Below are 14,240 nucleotides of genomic sequence, written 5' to 3' on the forward strand. Positions count from 1 at the left end.
GATTTATTTTAAGAATGTCACTGAGGTGTCGTACTGCAATCCCCAAATGAAAGTTTTGTGCTATGTGATAAAACTGAATTAAATTTAATTATTCTAATCTAGGGGGAGAGAGCAACCCAAAGTATATAATACTTTGTCTTTTTTGTTTTTTTGTTTGTTGAAAGGACTAACCAGCTGGGAATGTTCACAAAGAAAGAATTTGATCAATTGGCCCCAGTAATGGACAGCTTCAGTCTCATGACATACGACTATTCAACACCACAGCGGTAAGGCTACATGGCTGGGCACGGATAACCAGAAATTGTCAGTTATGTAGCTGTGAAAGGTGCAGCCTGGGCTGATCACAAGAAGAGTGGATAGTTTGTTCTAACTACACCAGATAAGGCTTTTGGGTTAGCAGTTAGGATTATAGATGAAGGCTGAGACTTTCAAAGATGTCTAAGATTAGGATACTTTATTCTCATTAATATTAATGGAAATTGGATTCCAAATCTCTTAAAGGGTTTTGAACTTCAGCTCAAGAGTTTGTTTGCTAGTAACTGAAGGTTAGTTTCTTCTATGTAAGATGATCTTTGCTTTGCTTTCAGACCCTAGCTGGTGCAGTTTCAAAACCCATGATGGGATGAATGTACAAGTGTACTTTCATTCTGTGGAAAAATGGCATTGTGTGCAACTGATGTTTGTACTTGCCTAATTTGGTCTTAGAGTAGACTCTAGCATTTAACAAACCTGTTTTTAAATGCTATACTAAATACTTTCATTCCCACTGGCCATGGTTGATTTCAAACTCAAGTTCCTGATAAAACTATGCTTCTGAAGCTCCTGCTAAATAGACAGTACATTCCCAAGGTCAGTATTGAGGTGAATTAGTAAAATCACCCTGCCATTAGGAATATCATACCATTCATTTCTTCTGATCTGTAGCACTCCTAAGGGACCTTTGTCATATCTAGTATATTAGCATTTTGATAACGTCTAGACAGGTTTATGTTTGGTTCTTGTTTTTCCAACCAAATGTTTAAAAGAAGCTTGTCTTTATTTTTGGAAAAGAGTTCATCTCCCTCACTCCCACATCTTCCTACAGCCGCCTCCACTGCTTCTCTTTCTCAGTTTCTACCACTCATTCTCAACAATCCACTCCTAAAGCCCTAGAATTAAAAAAAAAAAAAAAAAAAGTAGCTGGAAATGAGAACCTTTGAACATATTTCTTTTAAATTCTCTTTGCTGAAGCATGTTCCAATCCCAGCCACGTATGCAGCCAGTTTCTTATGGCTACACAATCAGATAAAAAATAGTGACAAAACGGGAAGCTTGTCAAAGTGACCCTGGCAGTTTTTGCTTAGACTCTCCCACTGACATTTACTTGTAGCTGGCAATGGAACACAATACTGCTAAGACTGTATTATTAAAATGTATAATGTTGCATCATCATCTTCTACATGTATTAACTGTATAGACACTTTCAAGATAGAGAATCTAGCAAGTGATAAATTATTAGCTGAATAAACAAAGCCTTAAAAACTTAACTGCATTAAAGAATTGCACAAGTGTATTAGATTTGTTTGCTCTTGAGCTTGGTATCAAAATCAAACAGCTGTAAAATATCACTTTTAATTTGAGGTGGAATTTTGATGGAACAGCAACTTTTGGTTTTAAACAGTGTTATGGAGACTTTCTGAGTCAGTTCTTTAACTGATGCATACAGTTGCTTAAATCTCTTGTTGCTGCAGTGCAGCTGCTCTTTCTGCCCAAGGAGTCACTTCTTGTAGAGTCTGTAATAACACCAGCCATTTCCATTATCAAATAAATGTGATTTTATAGTAGTACCTTAGCTTGAGACAGGATATTTTCAACTGGTTTTAATCTTTTATTTTGAATTTCCTTGGATAGTTTTATCTAAGATTAGGAGGGTTCGTTTTGTTTTTTTTTTTTTAAATGGTAAATGTAGGTAAGCGTCAATTTTACCAATGAAAAATACTTCCATTGGTGGTCAAAATTTACAGTTAGATAATGTAAGAAAAATGCTCCTTGAGAACTTATTAGAGTTTGATTTAAGGCTATGTACTTTATATATTTCAACATACGATGTTGAAAATTAGTGTTTTTTCCTGGTTATTAAACTTTACATTTTTGAATTTCTACATCTACTATCATGAATAATTGCCTGACTCCCTATAATTTCCCACAACTGTGAAATTTAAATTGATAAAAATAGAAAAAAATACTTAAAAATAAACATTGCATCTGTTGCAATTATATAAAAAAAATCTAATTCTGCCATACCTAGTCTTAACATATGAACTATAGGACACTACACCCATTTTGACACTACACTATTACTTTAAATATGAACAACTCATAATTTTTAGCAAAGTATTTTCTGAACAGTATGCTTACTATTTTCATTTTATTTTTAATTGTACAGATATCCAAAACACTTTGAGGTAAATAGTCACCAGAGGGTGAAAGCCATTGATGTTCACAAGGCTGGAATATATTGTTCCTTATGTTAGGCTACTGGGTGCTTGGTGCACATGATGACAGCCAGTCTGTGTGGTCCAATTGTTCATTTTACAAACATGGCTTTTCCTTATGATGCCACTGCCCATCCAAATAATTCTATATTCATTACCACAAGGTCGGAATGTTAAGCATCAATGGATTAAATCCTGCTTGCCAATTATCGACTCTTTGTGTGAGTAAAATGAACAGGATTAGGTTCCATGTGTTATGTTGCAATGTAACAGTAAAGGTCAGAATGGTATACAAAATAACTCAAGGCACTGAGTATTTTGAATTCTCTTGTGGGCATTATCCCAGACCCATTGAAGTGGAAAAAACTGCTAGGTGGAAGCCTTCTCTTCTGACTTATGTGAGATGTTTCTTTGCCTTTTTGTGCTAGAAATGGGTCACAGTGTCATTTGAAAAGCAGGTTGTGTGCTTTGTGCATCAAACTAGAGTTCAGACTGCAAGACACTGTCCATTTAGCCTTTGTAATTTTTCATGTGCCATAGTTTGCTCATCAAGTTATAATTAGTTCAACAGTACAAAGCAGCTGTTATCTGAAAATGAACACTTACTGTTTCTGACATCCTGTTTATTCCATTGCTGACCCAACAGGCCTGGCCCAAACTCCCCACTTCCCTGGGTACGGGCCTGTGTTCAGGTGCTTGATCCTGAATCCAAATGGAGGAGTAAAATTCTTCTGGGGCTGAATTTCTATGGCATGGACTATTCAGCACTGGGTGCCTCTGGAGAGCCAATCCTTGGTAACAGGTAAAATGACTACAGATGGTGAACTTTTATTTAAAGTTGATGTCCTTCACAGTTTTAATAATTAGTGTTTAGAAATACTGATTTACAGTCATATTGGCAGTGGCAAAAATGATCAAGGCTTTAAGTTATAGCTTGAAGAAATTCTCATCAGCCATAGAAAACAGAGTAGAGACTTTGTATGCAAAGGGACTGGCTTGTGTTTTTGGAAGCCAGAAATTCTGTTAAAATGTTCTGAAGTATTGTTTTCCATTTTGCTTTTCTTAGCTTCTGAAATTATGTATTAAACTAATTTCAGTATTCATTTTACAGCCTCAATATGCTGCCACAATACAGTTGTTTTTGTAAATGGTGTCTCAAGGAAAAAGGTACAAGAAGTTGCCTTGTGAATAAAACCTATAAGCAGATAAAGATAAATAAAGGCAACTTTACCAAACATATCCTAGAACTCCAGTTTGGTTTTTAGAAGAAAATGGCTGTTCCAATTTTGGGTGATACTCACACATAATTAGCCATTTGTCTTCTTTCCAAAATATAGTATAGATTAGGAATAGTATAGCGAAGGAACAAAATACCAGTGATTTTTGGCAGGTAAATTAACTTTGTTCAGCAGTTGTGTGTGTAAGTATAAGAACCTTAAGCACAATGTACAATTCTCATTTTCAACTGTAGGCCAGATGTGTTAGTTCGCCAATGCACCCAGGATAATTATTATTGCTTGTCCATTAAGCAGTAAAATACAGCTTAGCTGGGCAAATACTTCTAAGTTGAGGGTCTGATTTTCTGTCTTGGCCTTCATTTGTGCAGACATTTGTTGCCCACATGAATTGCTCCCACAGTTTCTTTATCTGCCCTTTATTCATGCCTTTTCCTGGCAATTTGTTATAGTGCAAAATTGTAGATGCAGTTCATTGTAGGTGATGAATCATTCCTGAATCTCACAGAATAATGAGGGCCTGAATGACATTGACTAAGGGATGGGGAAGAAGAAACAAGTTACCTAGAACAGAAGCTTTTATATTAAAGGATTCTTGCTATGGTAGCAAAATGACACGAGCTCTGTGTAGCTCGAAAGCTTGTCTCTCTTCCCATCAGAAGTTGATCCAATAAAAGATATTACCTCACCCATCTCGTCTACAGTAAATCTATCATATTGCTATAGTAAAATGTGCACTACTGGTTTTGCAGACATAATACTACAGTGTTGAAACACTTCTGTATTTAATAGTATATTTACTCTAGTAGATAGTAGAATTAATATAGTTTCCATTACAATACTTTGTGTATAGGAACCTAGGAATATAGGAATACTATCTCCTGGCTTTCATGATACTGCACTGTTTGTAGTGAAGTTTCCAATAATAACTATACTGTATTGCTATGTAGTATCTACTTTTATAGTGTATTCTATATATATTATGGGACTCAATCATACAATCTTTGAGTTAGTGGCAAAAAAACACCTTTCTAGTTAAGTGTTATAGAAAATTAGTATAACTGTTTCCAGTAGAGAATACATTTAGAGATGTAAGAGAGGTTGCAGTGAATACTATGCAGTTAAAGTAGTTACTACTCAGGGGAATGGTCCTTCTTCCACTGAAGTCTAGGCAGTGCATAGTACTGTCATATTTCAGTTAGCAAAAGTAATTGGAAACAGTGGTCTAGATATGTTTTTTTTAACTTAGTAGGCTTTCAATTTTAAACAATTGCTTCTATTCATGTATGCAGCTTTGTAATTGGTGCTTCTGCTTTATTTAATAAAAAACAGATTCATGGTTTAAGCTATTTTTTCCCCAGAGTCGTATTTTGAAGATGCATAGTTAAATTCTGGAATCCAAGCTATACACACTTAGAAGTTGAATCTGGATCTATTATTGCAAAGTACACTGGCTGATGATTTTCTAGAGTGAAATTAACTTTAACTGCTAAAAAACTGTTCGTAAAGGAAGTTCCAGCATGTGTGTCTCTTTGAAAAACATTAATCACACATCTCGGGGGGAGTGCTGTATTTGTTGACTTGAGGGTGTCTTGAATCTGCAGGCCAATATGGGAAATTGATACACAACATCTGTTACTATACATGAACCTTCACTGCTTGCAGCACTTCAGAGGAGAGATCCCCTAGTGGTGGTTTACTGATAAAGAAGGGATAAGGAATATACCCTTGGCTATAGAACTTGTTCATCATGGTTTTCTGCTACAGCCAAAGATTGACCTTTAGGACAATTTGCTAGGGCCATCTACTTATACAGGCTTTTGCCTGAGGCCTACTGAGATAGGTCTGATATTTTTTCTTTTAAGGGAATAGATGGAGAGTTGGAGTGAGTCTTAAGATTTTCGCTGACAATGAGTCAGTGTATAAATTGTCTTTTAAATATTGTAGATACGCTTAAGAATTTTATTATACTTAGTGATTTGAGATCTGATTACTGGAGCACCATTTCAGGGAAGGAAACTGTACTGAGAATAGGATTAATATGCTATTATGTTACGTGAATCACAGCATACCTAAACTTCAGTTTACAAGAAAAGAAGTTCTGGGATACCTCTTGTGGGGTGTGTGAGGTGTGAGTCAACCTAATTGAGACTTAATTAGTTTTGGCCTTTATTTATAAATTTTCAGACAGAATCGCAGTCATCTATAGTTTCTGATCATATATTTGATAGATGATAAATAGATAAGACAGAACAATGAGGGGCTCAAGCTACCAAGTTTTGGGGTCCTGGGAAGCTCTCCTGGTTGTCTTAGTCTACGGTCACGTATTCTCCAACCTGAGCCTGTGTTCACTTGGTTTCTTATACCTTTCCATATTACGTATTCATTAGCTTTCTTCCAATCAGCATTAAGTACTGTGACTTACATAACCCATACAATATGCATGTGCAAACTTCAGTTTACATAACTTTTGCTGTCTACACTATTTTCATGTCATCATATCCCTGCTTTTTCCCCTGTAAAGGGACTTTTAGTGTTATGTTTTGTGTATTTTATTATGCTGATTAACGTCCTCTTAGCTATGTCTTCCAACACAATACATTCTATGAACAAAACATCACCTTTATCCTGTCAGTTGTGAGCATTATTTAAGCATGCCTACATAAGAGAGAAATTGTCAAGACAACACTAATGTCAACCAAAATGGAAGTCATCTCAATGAAGTATAAGGGCCTGTGGTGAGCAGTAGAAAGGAAAAGGAGGGTCTGGCAGAAGTTCATTCGTGTTTTCTGCCTTGGTTTTGAGGTGAATGACTGTTCTCCTTTCCCTGTGTGGGAAGAGGGTGAGGAACTCAACAGGGTGACATCTGGCTAGGTTTATATCCTTGCCCTCTAACCTTCCTTGTCAGATAAGCTGGAGGGTGTGGGAGGAAGCCTATATGGCAATGTACTAACCATATTGTAGGAAAAGACTGAAGGACTATCCTTCTGATGGAATTAGTGCATTCATTTGAAGATGCAGCAAGGGGAGGGAGGTGTCACTGAAAACTACTGCAGCCTTCTCTCATGCCTTTGTGTCTCTTCCTGCCCCATTCAATCCATCCAAAACTTTGCTGCAAAATCCATCTTGCCCAATGCTGGCTACAACCAATCTCTCTTCAAACTCTTAAGTGGCTTTACTGGTGTCTAATTTTATTATTCTGTTGTAAAGCTACAGAGCTCTGGGCACAGGTGTATATTTTGTTTTAAAAGATGTTGTGAAAGGTGACTCTTACCAGCAGGCTTACTCTTGTCCGGCTGGTGTTCCCCCTTTCTTTTACAACTCTGGCCTATGGGATCAGTCCCTTCTTTTGTGGTTCAGTCCTCTGGCCACGTCATGAGCTATACTCCTCCCCTTTCTGGATATACAGAAATAAAAAAAACCAATAACTGAGAAGTCTGTTGGTGTTCACTACAATGTCAGGACTTTCTCCTTAGCTCCAGGATTTTGGTGTCTGGTCCCTTGTGCATTCAGGGTTTTTCCTAGCTGGATTCCCCACCAAGGGGTAGACTCTTATTGTTGTCCCACCTTCAAGAGCTGGTAGCGGAGCCCAGACCTACCCTCCCCATCAGGCTCCAATCCAGGGTCATCTAAGTTCTGTACCACAGGGTGTTAAATAGCTTCATCGTTGCATCACTTCCCATCTGGAGCCTGGTCCACACCACAGCGTTAAATCGATTTAACGCTGTACCCGTCCACACTACAAGGCACTTTAAATCGATTTTAAGAGCCCTTAAAATCGATTTCTGTACTCCTCCCAACGAGAGGAATAACCCTAAAATCGATATTACTATATCGATTTAGGGTTAGTGTGGACGGAAATCGAAGTTATTGGTCTCATTCTTTTACTGAGCTACCCAGAATGCATCGCTCCGGAAATCAATGGTAGCCTAGGACCATGGACGCACACCACCGAATTAATATGCTCTAGTGTGGACGCGTAAAATCGATTTTATAAAACCAGTTTTATAAAACCGGTTTTAATAATTTCGATTTTATGCTGTAGTGTAGACGTGGCCTGGGTTTCCCCTTTTTTATTTCCCTACAGGTTAAGTTAAAGAACTGAACTGAAAATAAAGTTTCTGATCTTCCTAAACAGTCTCCAGTCTCCTTTGCTGGCTTGGGCAGGACCAAGTGTGGTCAGGTCTCAGGCAACAAGAGCTCCTGGACTGTTATTTCCCCAGAGCAGAGATCTGTTCCCTTCTCCTGCTTGCCTTCTTCTGAGCTGCTCCACTTCCCCTTTAAGCTTCACCTCCAACTTGTACAGGCTTTATAGGTACGGGTGGGCAGGGCTGCCTCAGCCCAGAGCTGCTTGTAAACCCCTTGTTCTCCAGCATGGGGTTTGTACACCCACTCTCATCAGTATATACAAATGTCATAAGTTACTATGTTCATTTAATTATCTGCCCCCACTCCATCAAGAGTGCTCAAACTGTGTGACTGGATTACCTCTTTGTGCTCTCCCACTTTAGTGTCTGCCTTCTTCTGTGCGGTCCCTTGGGCTTGGCTGCATCTGAAGGCAACTCCGTAACTTTACCTAGTGTAAAACAGTGTATGACTTGCTTATGATCTCTTTTCACAGTAAACTGTGCCTGTGCACCTGAGTCTGCCCTGGCTTACTGTTTGTTTCTGGGAACAATCCCAAGTGTTTGGTTTGACCTGTAAAGTGGTCAAGCAGTACTCTGACTTGAGTCCTGGCTGCCTGGAAGAAACCTCTTCAACTTGTCAACTCCTGCAGAATAACATAAAGTGCTTGTGTTAATAGTTCTCCCATGTCTTCTCCCATGTAGGGTGGTACTATTGTCTTCAATATCCCCCAGAGCCCAACAATGACCTGGGCATATTGCAAGGGCATATACTTTCATAGGTCTTTGCCTGTGACTGTATGGAGATAAGTCTGATCCATTTTTTTTAAGTGGTAAGTGGATACAGTTGGAATATGCCTTAAGCCTTTCATACGCAATGAGTCTGTGTGCAAGATGTTTGATGTTTAAATATAATACGCACTTAAGGATTTTGTTGTATCTAGATATTTAACTTTACAAAATGTGCAGAAGTGTTGAAACCTTTGCTGGCCTTGTGTTTTCCTCCATGGTAGGGATGGTGGTTGACACTGTAGTGAGCAGAGGATGGAGTGAGGCTGTGAGTGTAGGCAGACTTCATGCACTGAATATTTTCTAATCAGGAAGATAACAAAATAATTTTCTGTAGCATTTCTATTTGCATAAAATATCTAGCCAGTGGCTTTTATTGTCAAATGTAATCTGAAGGTGTAAGTACTCAATCATAATTTGTCTGAATAGACATACAGTATCTCTGTATAATATCCTTTTCCCTTTATGTCCATCATAAAAAAGTAATGTGTATATATTTTATTATAATTAAATGAAATGAAAACATTTTTTCTCTTACAGCACAATGCTATCTGTCATTGGGAGTTGTTAAGCTAGAAACTACTAGTCATGCTGCTTACCTTTTGCAATAAGTATGTGTTCAAATCTCAGTGCAACTCAGTACATATATTTTTTGCTGTTTTAATGAGTCCATCTCACAAGTGATAGGGCATCTCTGATACTTAAATCAACCAAGTACTAGAATGATTTTGCTTCACAGGAGCCTTGTTGGTTTCTCCTTTTGTCTCAAATGATTTTTGCCCAGTTTCTGAAAGAAGACATGGGGATCTGTAATGTAATCTGTTTTTTAGAGGTACAGTATTTGCTGTGCTCCGGTCCTCAATCATGAAGTTCTGAACTGCAAAGATGCAGTCATTAAAAGTTGCCACAATATTAAAATCCTGTCAGAACATAACCATCTGATTTTGGTAACTTGCTGATCTAATTACCCATTTGTTCCAGCACATCATATATTGATAGCTTAATCTGACAGTACTTCATCCTTACTTGAAAAGAGTAGATCTAGGGTGAGTAGTTCCTTAATACATTCTGAATATTGAAAAATCTGCAATATCCTTACCCTTTATTGCTTCCCTTAGATCTTTAATAGACCAGGAAGCCATTTATTCTTTGACGAGCTAAATCCTGCTTCCCATATTTTTTTTTCCTTTGGCTATTTGCTTTTCAAAAGCTTTCTTAGCCCTGTGAACCTTCATCTTATGTTTCACTTGCAATAGTATATGATCTTTTTTCTTGGCTTACTTTGGGTGGCTCTGCTAGTTCACTGATGCTACTCTGTTCCTTCGTGGATAACATCTATGAAGTAGGTGTTAGTTTTGTTATATAGACAAGATCGAGGCCAGTAAACTTCATTGTTGCTTGTGAACTTGGGTCATTAAAGAATACATTTGAACTTGGGTCATTAAAGTCCATCATGTGCAAACAGTGTCACCCACTCCATTTATATTAATGTAATGTTGACTTTTGTTTTAATTAGAGGTACAATTCCAAAGGGTTGTGTTATACAGGAGATTAGACTAGGTGATCACTATGGTTCCTTCTGGCACTGGAATTTATGGATACTTGGCATTACTCTCCAGAGTTTTTGGAAAATACAGTAGAATTTTCCTTAACTGGGATGTCATAGGGTGGTTGGGAATATTTTTAAGTTTATATATAAAAGATTACTACAGTGCCTTGTTCATGAGGCTTTGTCTTTAAATCCATCTGGAAACTGAGGCTGGCTCAAAACACATCTGCCTGCTTAAGTGGAGAATCATACTGTGAGTGTATTGCCTCACTACTCCGTGATATGCACTGGTTCTGGTGTCTGGATAGAATTAAAGATGGTAATTTTGACCTGTAAAGACCTTGATGGCCTCACTAGTACTGTACTGCCACAGCTGATGTGCTTGCGCTGGAACATCTTTTCATGAAGTGGGTAATGGGGATTGAAGGCCATCAACTTTAAAACTTGTTCCAGCCCTAAATAATCCAAATTTGCTGATCACTACAGCATTTTCTAAAGTTAATATTTCCTTCCTAGTTTTTGAGGAGAATTGAAGGTGGGGAGTAGTATTTTTAGCTTTCTATATCTTTTGGCTGCTTGGGGTTCAGATTAAATTGCTAATGTAATGAAGACGTCTGGATAACCATTTTAAAGGCTATCAAGGATGCTTAGAGCAGATGAGTACGTTTACTTTTTATTCTGTAGAGAAATCTAAAATTTCTATAAACACACATTTATATAGATATAAAAACCTACGTGTGCCAAACATTATCCTTACCACTTTGCTGTCTGCATTCCCTTTCTCTGCCAACTTGTTTTTCCTAGATGGTATGATGTCTGGGAAAGGGATCATCTTCCTTTGTCGGTACAATTCCTAGTGCATTTTGGGTACAACCATAATATAATTGTAGTTGTGATGGCATTGGGATTCAGATTTGAACCTACTAATTGATTAAGAAACAGATTAGTATTCATTATCATTAGGCTAAGTCTGTTCCCTGGGAGAGCTTTAAGTAAATCAATGGTCCTGATTAAGCATGTCCCAGTTGAACTTAATATAGTGTGTGTATGTTAAACCATTAATTTGTACAATACTGTTAAAGAGAAGTGTGATAGATATGACTATTTCCTGCAATATTCCTGAAAAACCTTATTAAATTACGTTTAAGTGTCTTTGGAGTCCCTTGTATTAAATGGAAAGGCTATAGAGTATTGTGAGCCTGGGTGATCAAGGAACTGCATTGAACAATGTGTCAGATAAGAATGGTCTTGTGGGACAATGTGTGTGAAGTGGATTTCCTGGGGGAAATACCTAGGGAGAGGCGAATGCAATTCCTCTCCCCGAGTTATGCAAAACCACAGCCTTTTGAAGCTTTGCCTGGAAGAACAGACCATTATCATCTGATCACCTGCTACATGAGGCCAAGATCAAAGGCCCAAGCTGTATGAAAGAAAGATTGAACTATTCATGGTTGTGCAAACTTGATTGTATGAACTTGAAACTACAAAAAACCCTTTTGTGTGGTTTGAAGGAGTGACTCCTACCCTGACCCTAGCTGGAGTTGTGGGATGATCTCTGATAATCTTATTTGCATGTGTGTAGCCTCTTTTATTGTTTTTAATATGTTTTCTCTGTAATGCTTTCATCTTAAGAATAAATATACTTGCTTAGAAACACCTGTGTGGTAACTTCTAGCCACTGGCAATTACACTGTTTATAGCCTTCGAAGAGAAAGCAAAGGCCAGACTCTAGCCAGTTTAGACAATCCAGATTGGTTGGGATATTACTGTGCAGGCAGGGAACTGTGAAGCCTAAAAAACCCCATCAGCAGTGGGGGAGACATGGGTCTCTATCCAAGAGAGGTGATGGCTCAGGAGGCAGGAACCTAGAACTGGTGCCCTCAAGGGACCAGAGAGGGGGAATTCAGGTGGAATTACCCTCAATTATGACAGGAGGAAGCACTCTGAATGTTTTACCTGGCTGTAAATATTACCAATACAATTACTGAATGTACTCTGCCCCCTAAAGGTTCTTTTTGTTCCAAATGTAGATATTTAAAATAGATAAATGAATAACTCCGCTGCCATGAGATAATGTGTGTGCTTGGCTTCAAAGAAAGAATCTAAATAGGGCTTTTATGGTCATTTTACACATTTGAGTAGATTGGCATAAATTGCTTGTTGAAACATAGGAGAAACTGATTTGACATTGCAATGTGCTATTCAAAGGTAAAAATAAGGCTCCCAAGCTGTATAAAGATGTATAAAAATTCTACTGCTATTCTGTAAATAGCAGGTAATAAAAAGTGACATTTTAGAAGTGGTTTCCTCTGAATTTCATGTCAGCAAGACTGATTAAAATGAAAGCTTCCATGAACTGGTGAGGGGGATGATTATGTGATGGATGAGCTGCTTCATCCTTATTAGGGCTGATTTAAGGGGCTGTAGGCAGACTCTTAATAGACATAATTTTGTCTTACAGAAGAAAGCATGGAACTTTATGGTAAGGAGGCTCTTACACTTCCAGGTCTCTTGTCAAGAAGTTTTTCAAAGGCAGTAACCCAACTAGAATAAGATAGGGTGACCAGACAGCAAGTGTGAAAAATCAGGACAGCTGGTGGGGGGTAATAGGAGCCTGTGTAAGAAAAAGACCCCAAAATCGGGACTGTCCCTATAAAATCAGGATATCTGTCACCCTAGAATAAGAACCTTATACACTTAACCCATCTTGTCACTCAGGATTGTCACTCCTTCCTTGTCCTCCCCTCCCCCCCCCCCCCCCCGCCTGTATAGTCTGTCCCAGTGGTTCTCAAACTGGGTCGGGACCCCCAAGTGGGTCGTGACCCTGTTTTAATGGGGTTGCGAGAGTTGGCATTAGATTTCCCCACCAAGCTTTGAAATTGCCCCCTTTCCCACCCAGGCCAGTGGGGCTCAGGCAGGCTCAGGCTTCAGTCCCCCTTCGCCTCCTTAGGTTGTGTAGTAATTTTTGTTGTCAGAAGGGGGTCACGGTGCAATGGAGTTTGAGAACCCCTGGTTTGTCCTAATGCCTTTGTTTTGCTTATATTTAATTCAGCTTTGTGTAATGAGGAGAGGAAATATTACTACAAATTTATTGTTAGCCTGATCCCACCCTTTAAGGCTGAGCGTTGTCTCCAACTTTTGAAGACCCATCCTCTTCAACAATAGAATATTGAACTCTTACTTCCTAAATTGTAAATTGTTGGTTCAGACATAAGTTCGGTGGTATGGCTAGAACACAGTACCAGTGTTATGAGTTAAAGGGTCAGAAACAACAGGCACTGTAAAAACTGCTTAAATAATTCAGTAGTAAGTATCTGTACTGCAAGGAATGTATTGCATACAAGTTCTTCCCCACTGAAATGTTCTGTTATGTGAGGCTTCCATGGTACATCTGTTGTTCACTCTAGGATTAGGTGGTGGTTTTTGAGCTATTATTTGTGTATTATAAGGAAAAATAGTGTAATTTATAAGCAGCCATTGTTTTAACTTGTAATGAAATTAACTGTACATTTTTTGAAACATTCAACCACTTGACTTCTTTTAGTATTGTAATTAATAAGGACTTCAGAATGGAGGATTTAAACTTTTCTCCACGCATAGTTTCCCCAAACAACTGTTGTTTCTTGCTTTGACTTCAATTCTACAATCCGTACTAAATCCATTCTTCACTTCTTTGTGGCAATACAGAATGTTTTGGTTGTAGTCATGGCAATAAACAGAATTATTTGCTAGTACAGGATGGTTTTGGTTAATGGATGTGCTGGATTTGTGCTGCTAAAGGGTATTTGGTAATGCAGGGTTCTGTGAGCATGATGGGGATGTGTGCTAAAGGTGAGATGGGGGGCTACTGCTGGTGAGTGAGTCTGTAACTGAGTGAATGCTGCTGGATTTGGGAGGCTGGGGCTATAGAGAGTTCAGGCTGAGATTTGCTGGTGGTAGTGCTGGGTAGGCTCAATGTCAGGAAGCTTAACTTTGCTGCTATTCTGATCCCTGTATAGTTAATTGATCGGTTCCTGCTGTCTCTTCCCACACTGTGTGTGGCTCTGGAAAGATATAATTTAATAGTCAG

At 38.4% G+C, this 14,240-nt stretch overlaps 1 protein-coding gene across 5 annotated transcripts in view; it reads left to right on the forward strand.

Moving 5' to 3' along the window:
* The window catches only part of CHID1 (chitinase domain containing 1), a 279,829-nt gene that overhangs the window by 104,893 nt on the left and 160,696 nt on the right, over window positions 1-14,240 (forward strand). For all 5 annotated transcript variants that reach the window (XM_030560648.1, XM_030560651.1, XM_030560652.1 and 2 more), the window contains exons 9-10: window positions 165-266; window positions 3,121-3,276. In XM_030560648.1, coding sequence (XP_030416508.1) covers window positions 165-266; window positions 3,121-3,276 — 258 coding nt within the window. The remainder of the gene's footprint in view (window positions 1-164; window positions 267-3,120; window positions 3,277-14,240) is intronic.

The sequence above is a fragment of the Gopherus evgoodei genome, chromosome 4, assembly GCF_007399415.2.
Source record: "Gopherus evgoodei ecotype Sinaloan lineage chromosome 4, rGopEvg1_v1.p, whole genome shotgun sequence".
In the NCBI taxonomy this organism is placed as follows: Eukaryota; Metazoa; Chordata; order Testudines; family Testudinidae; genus Gopherus; species Gopherus evgoodei.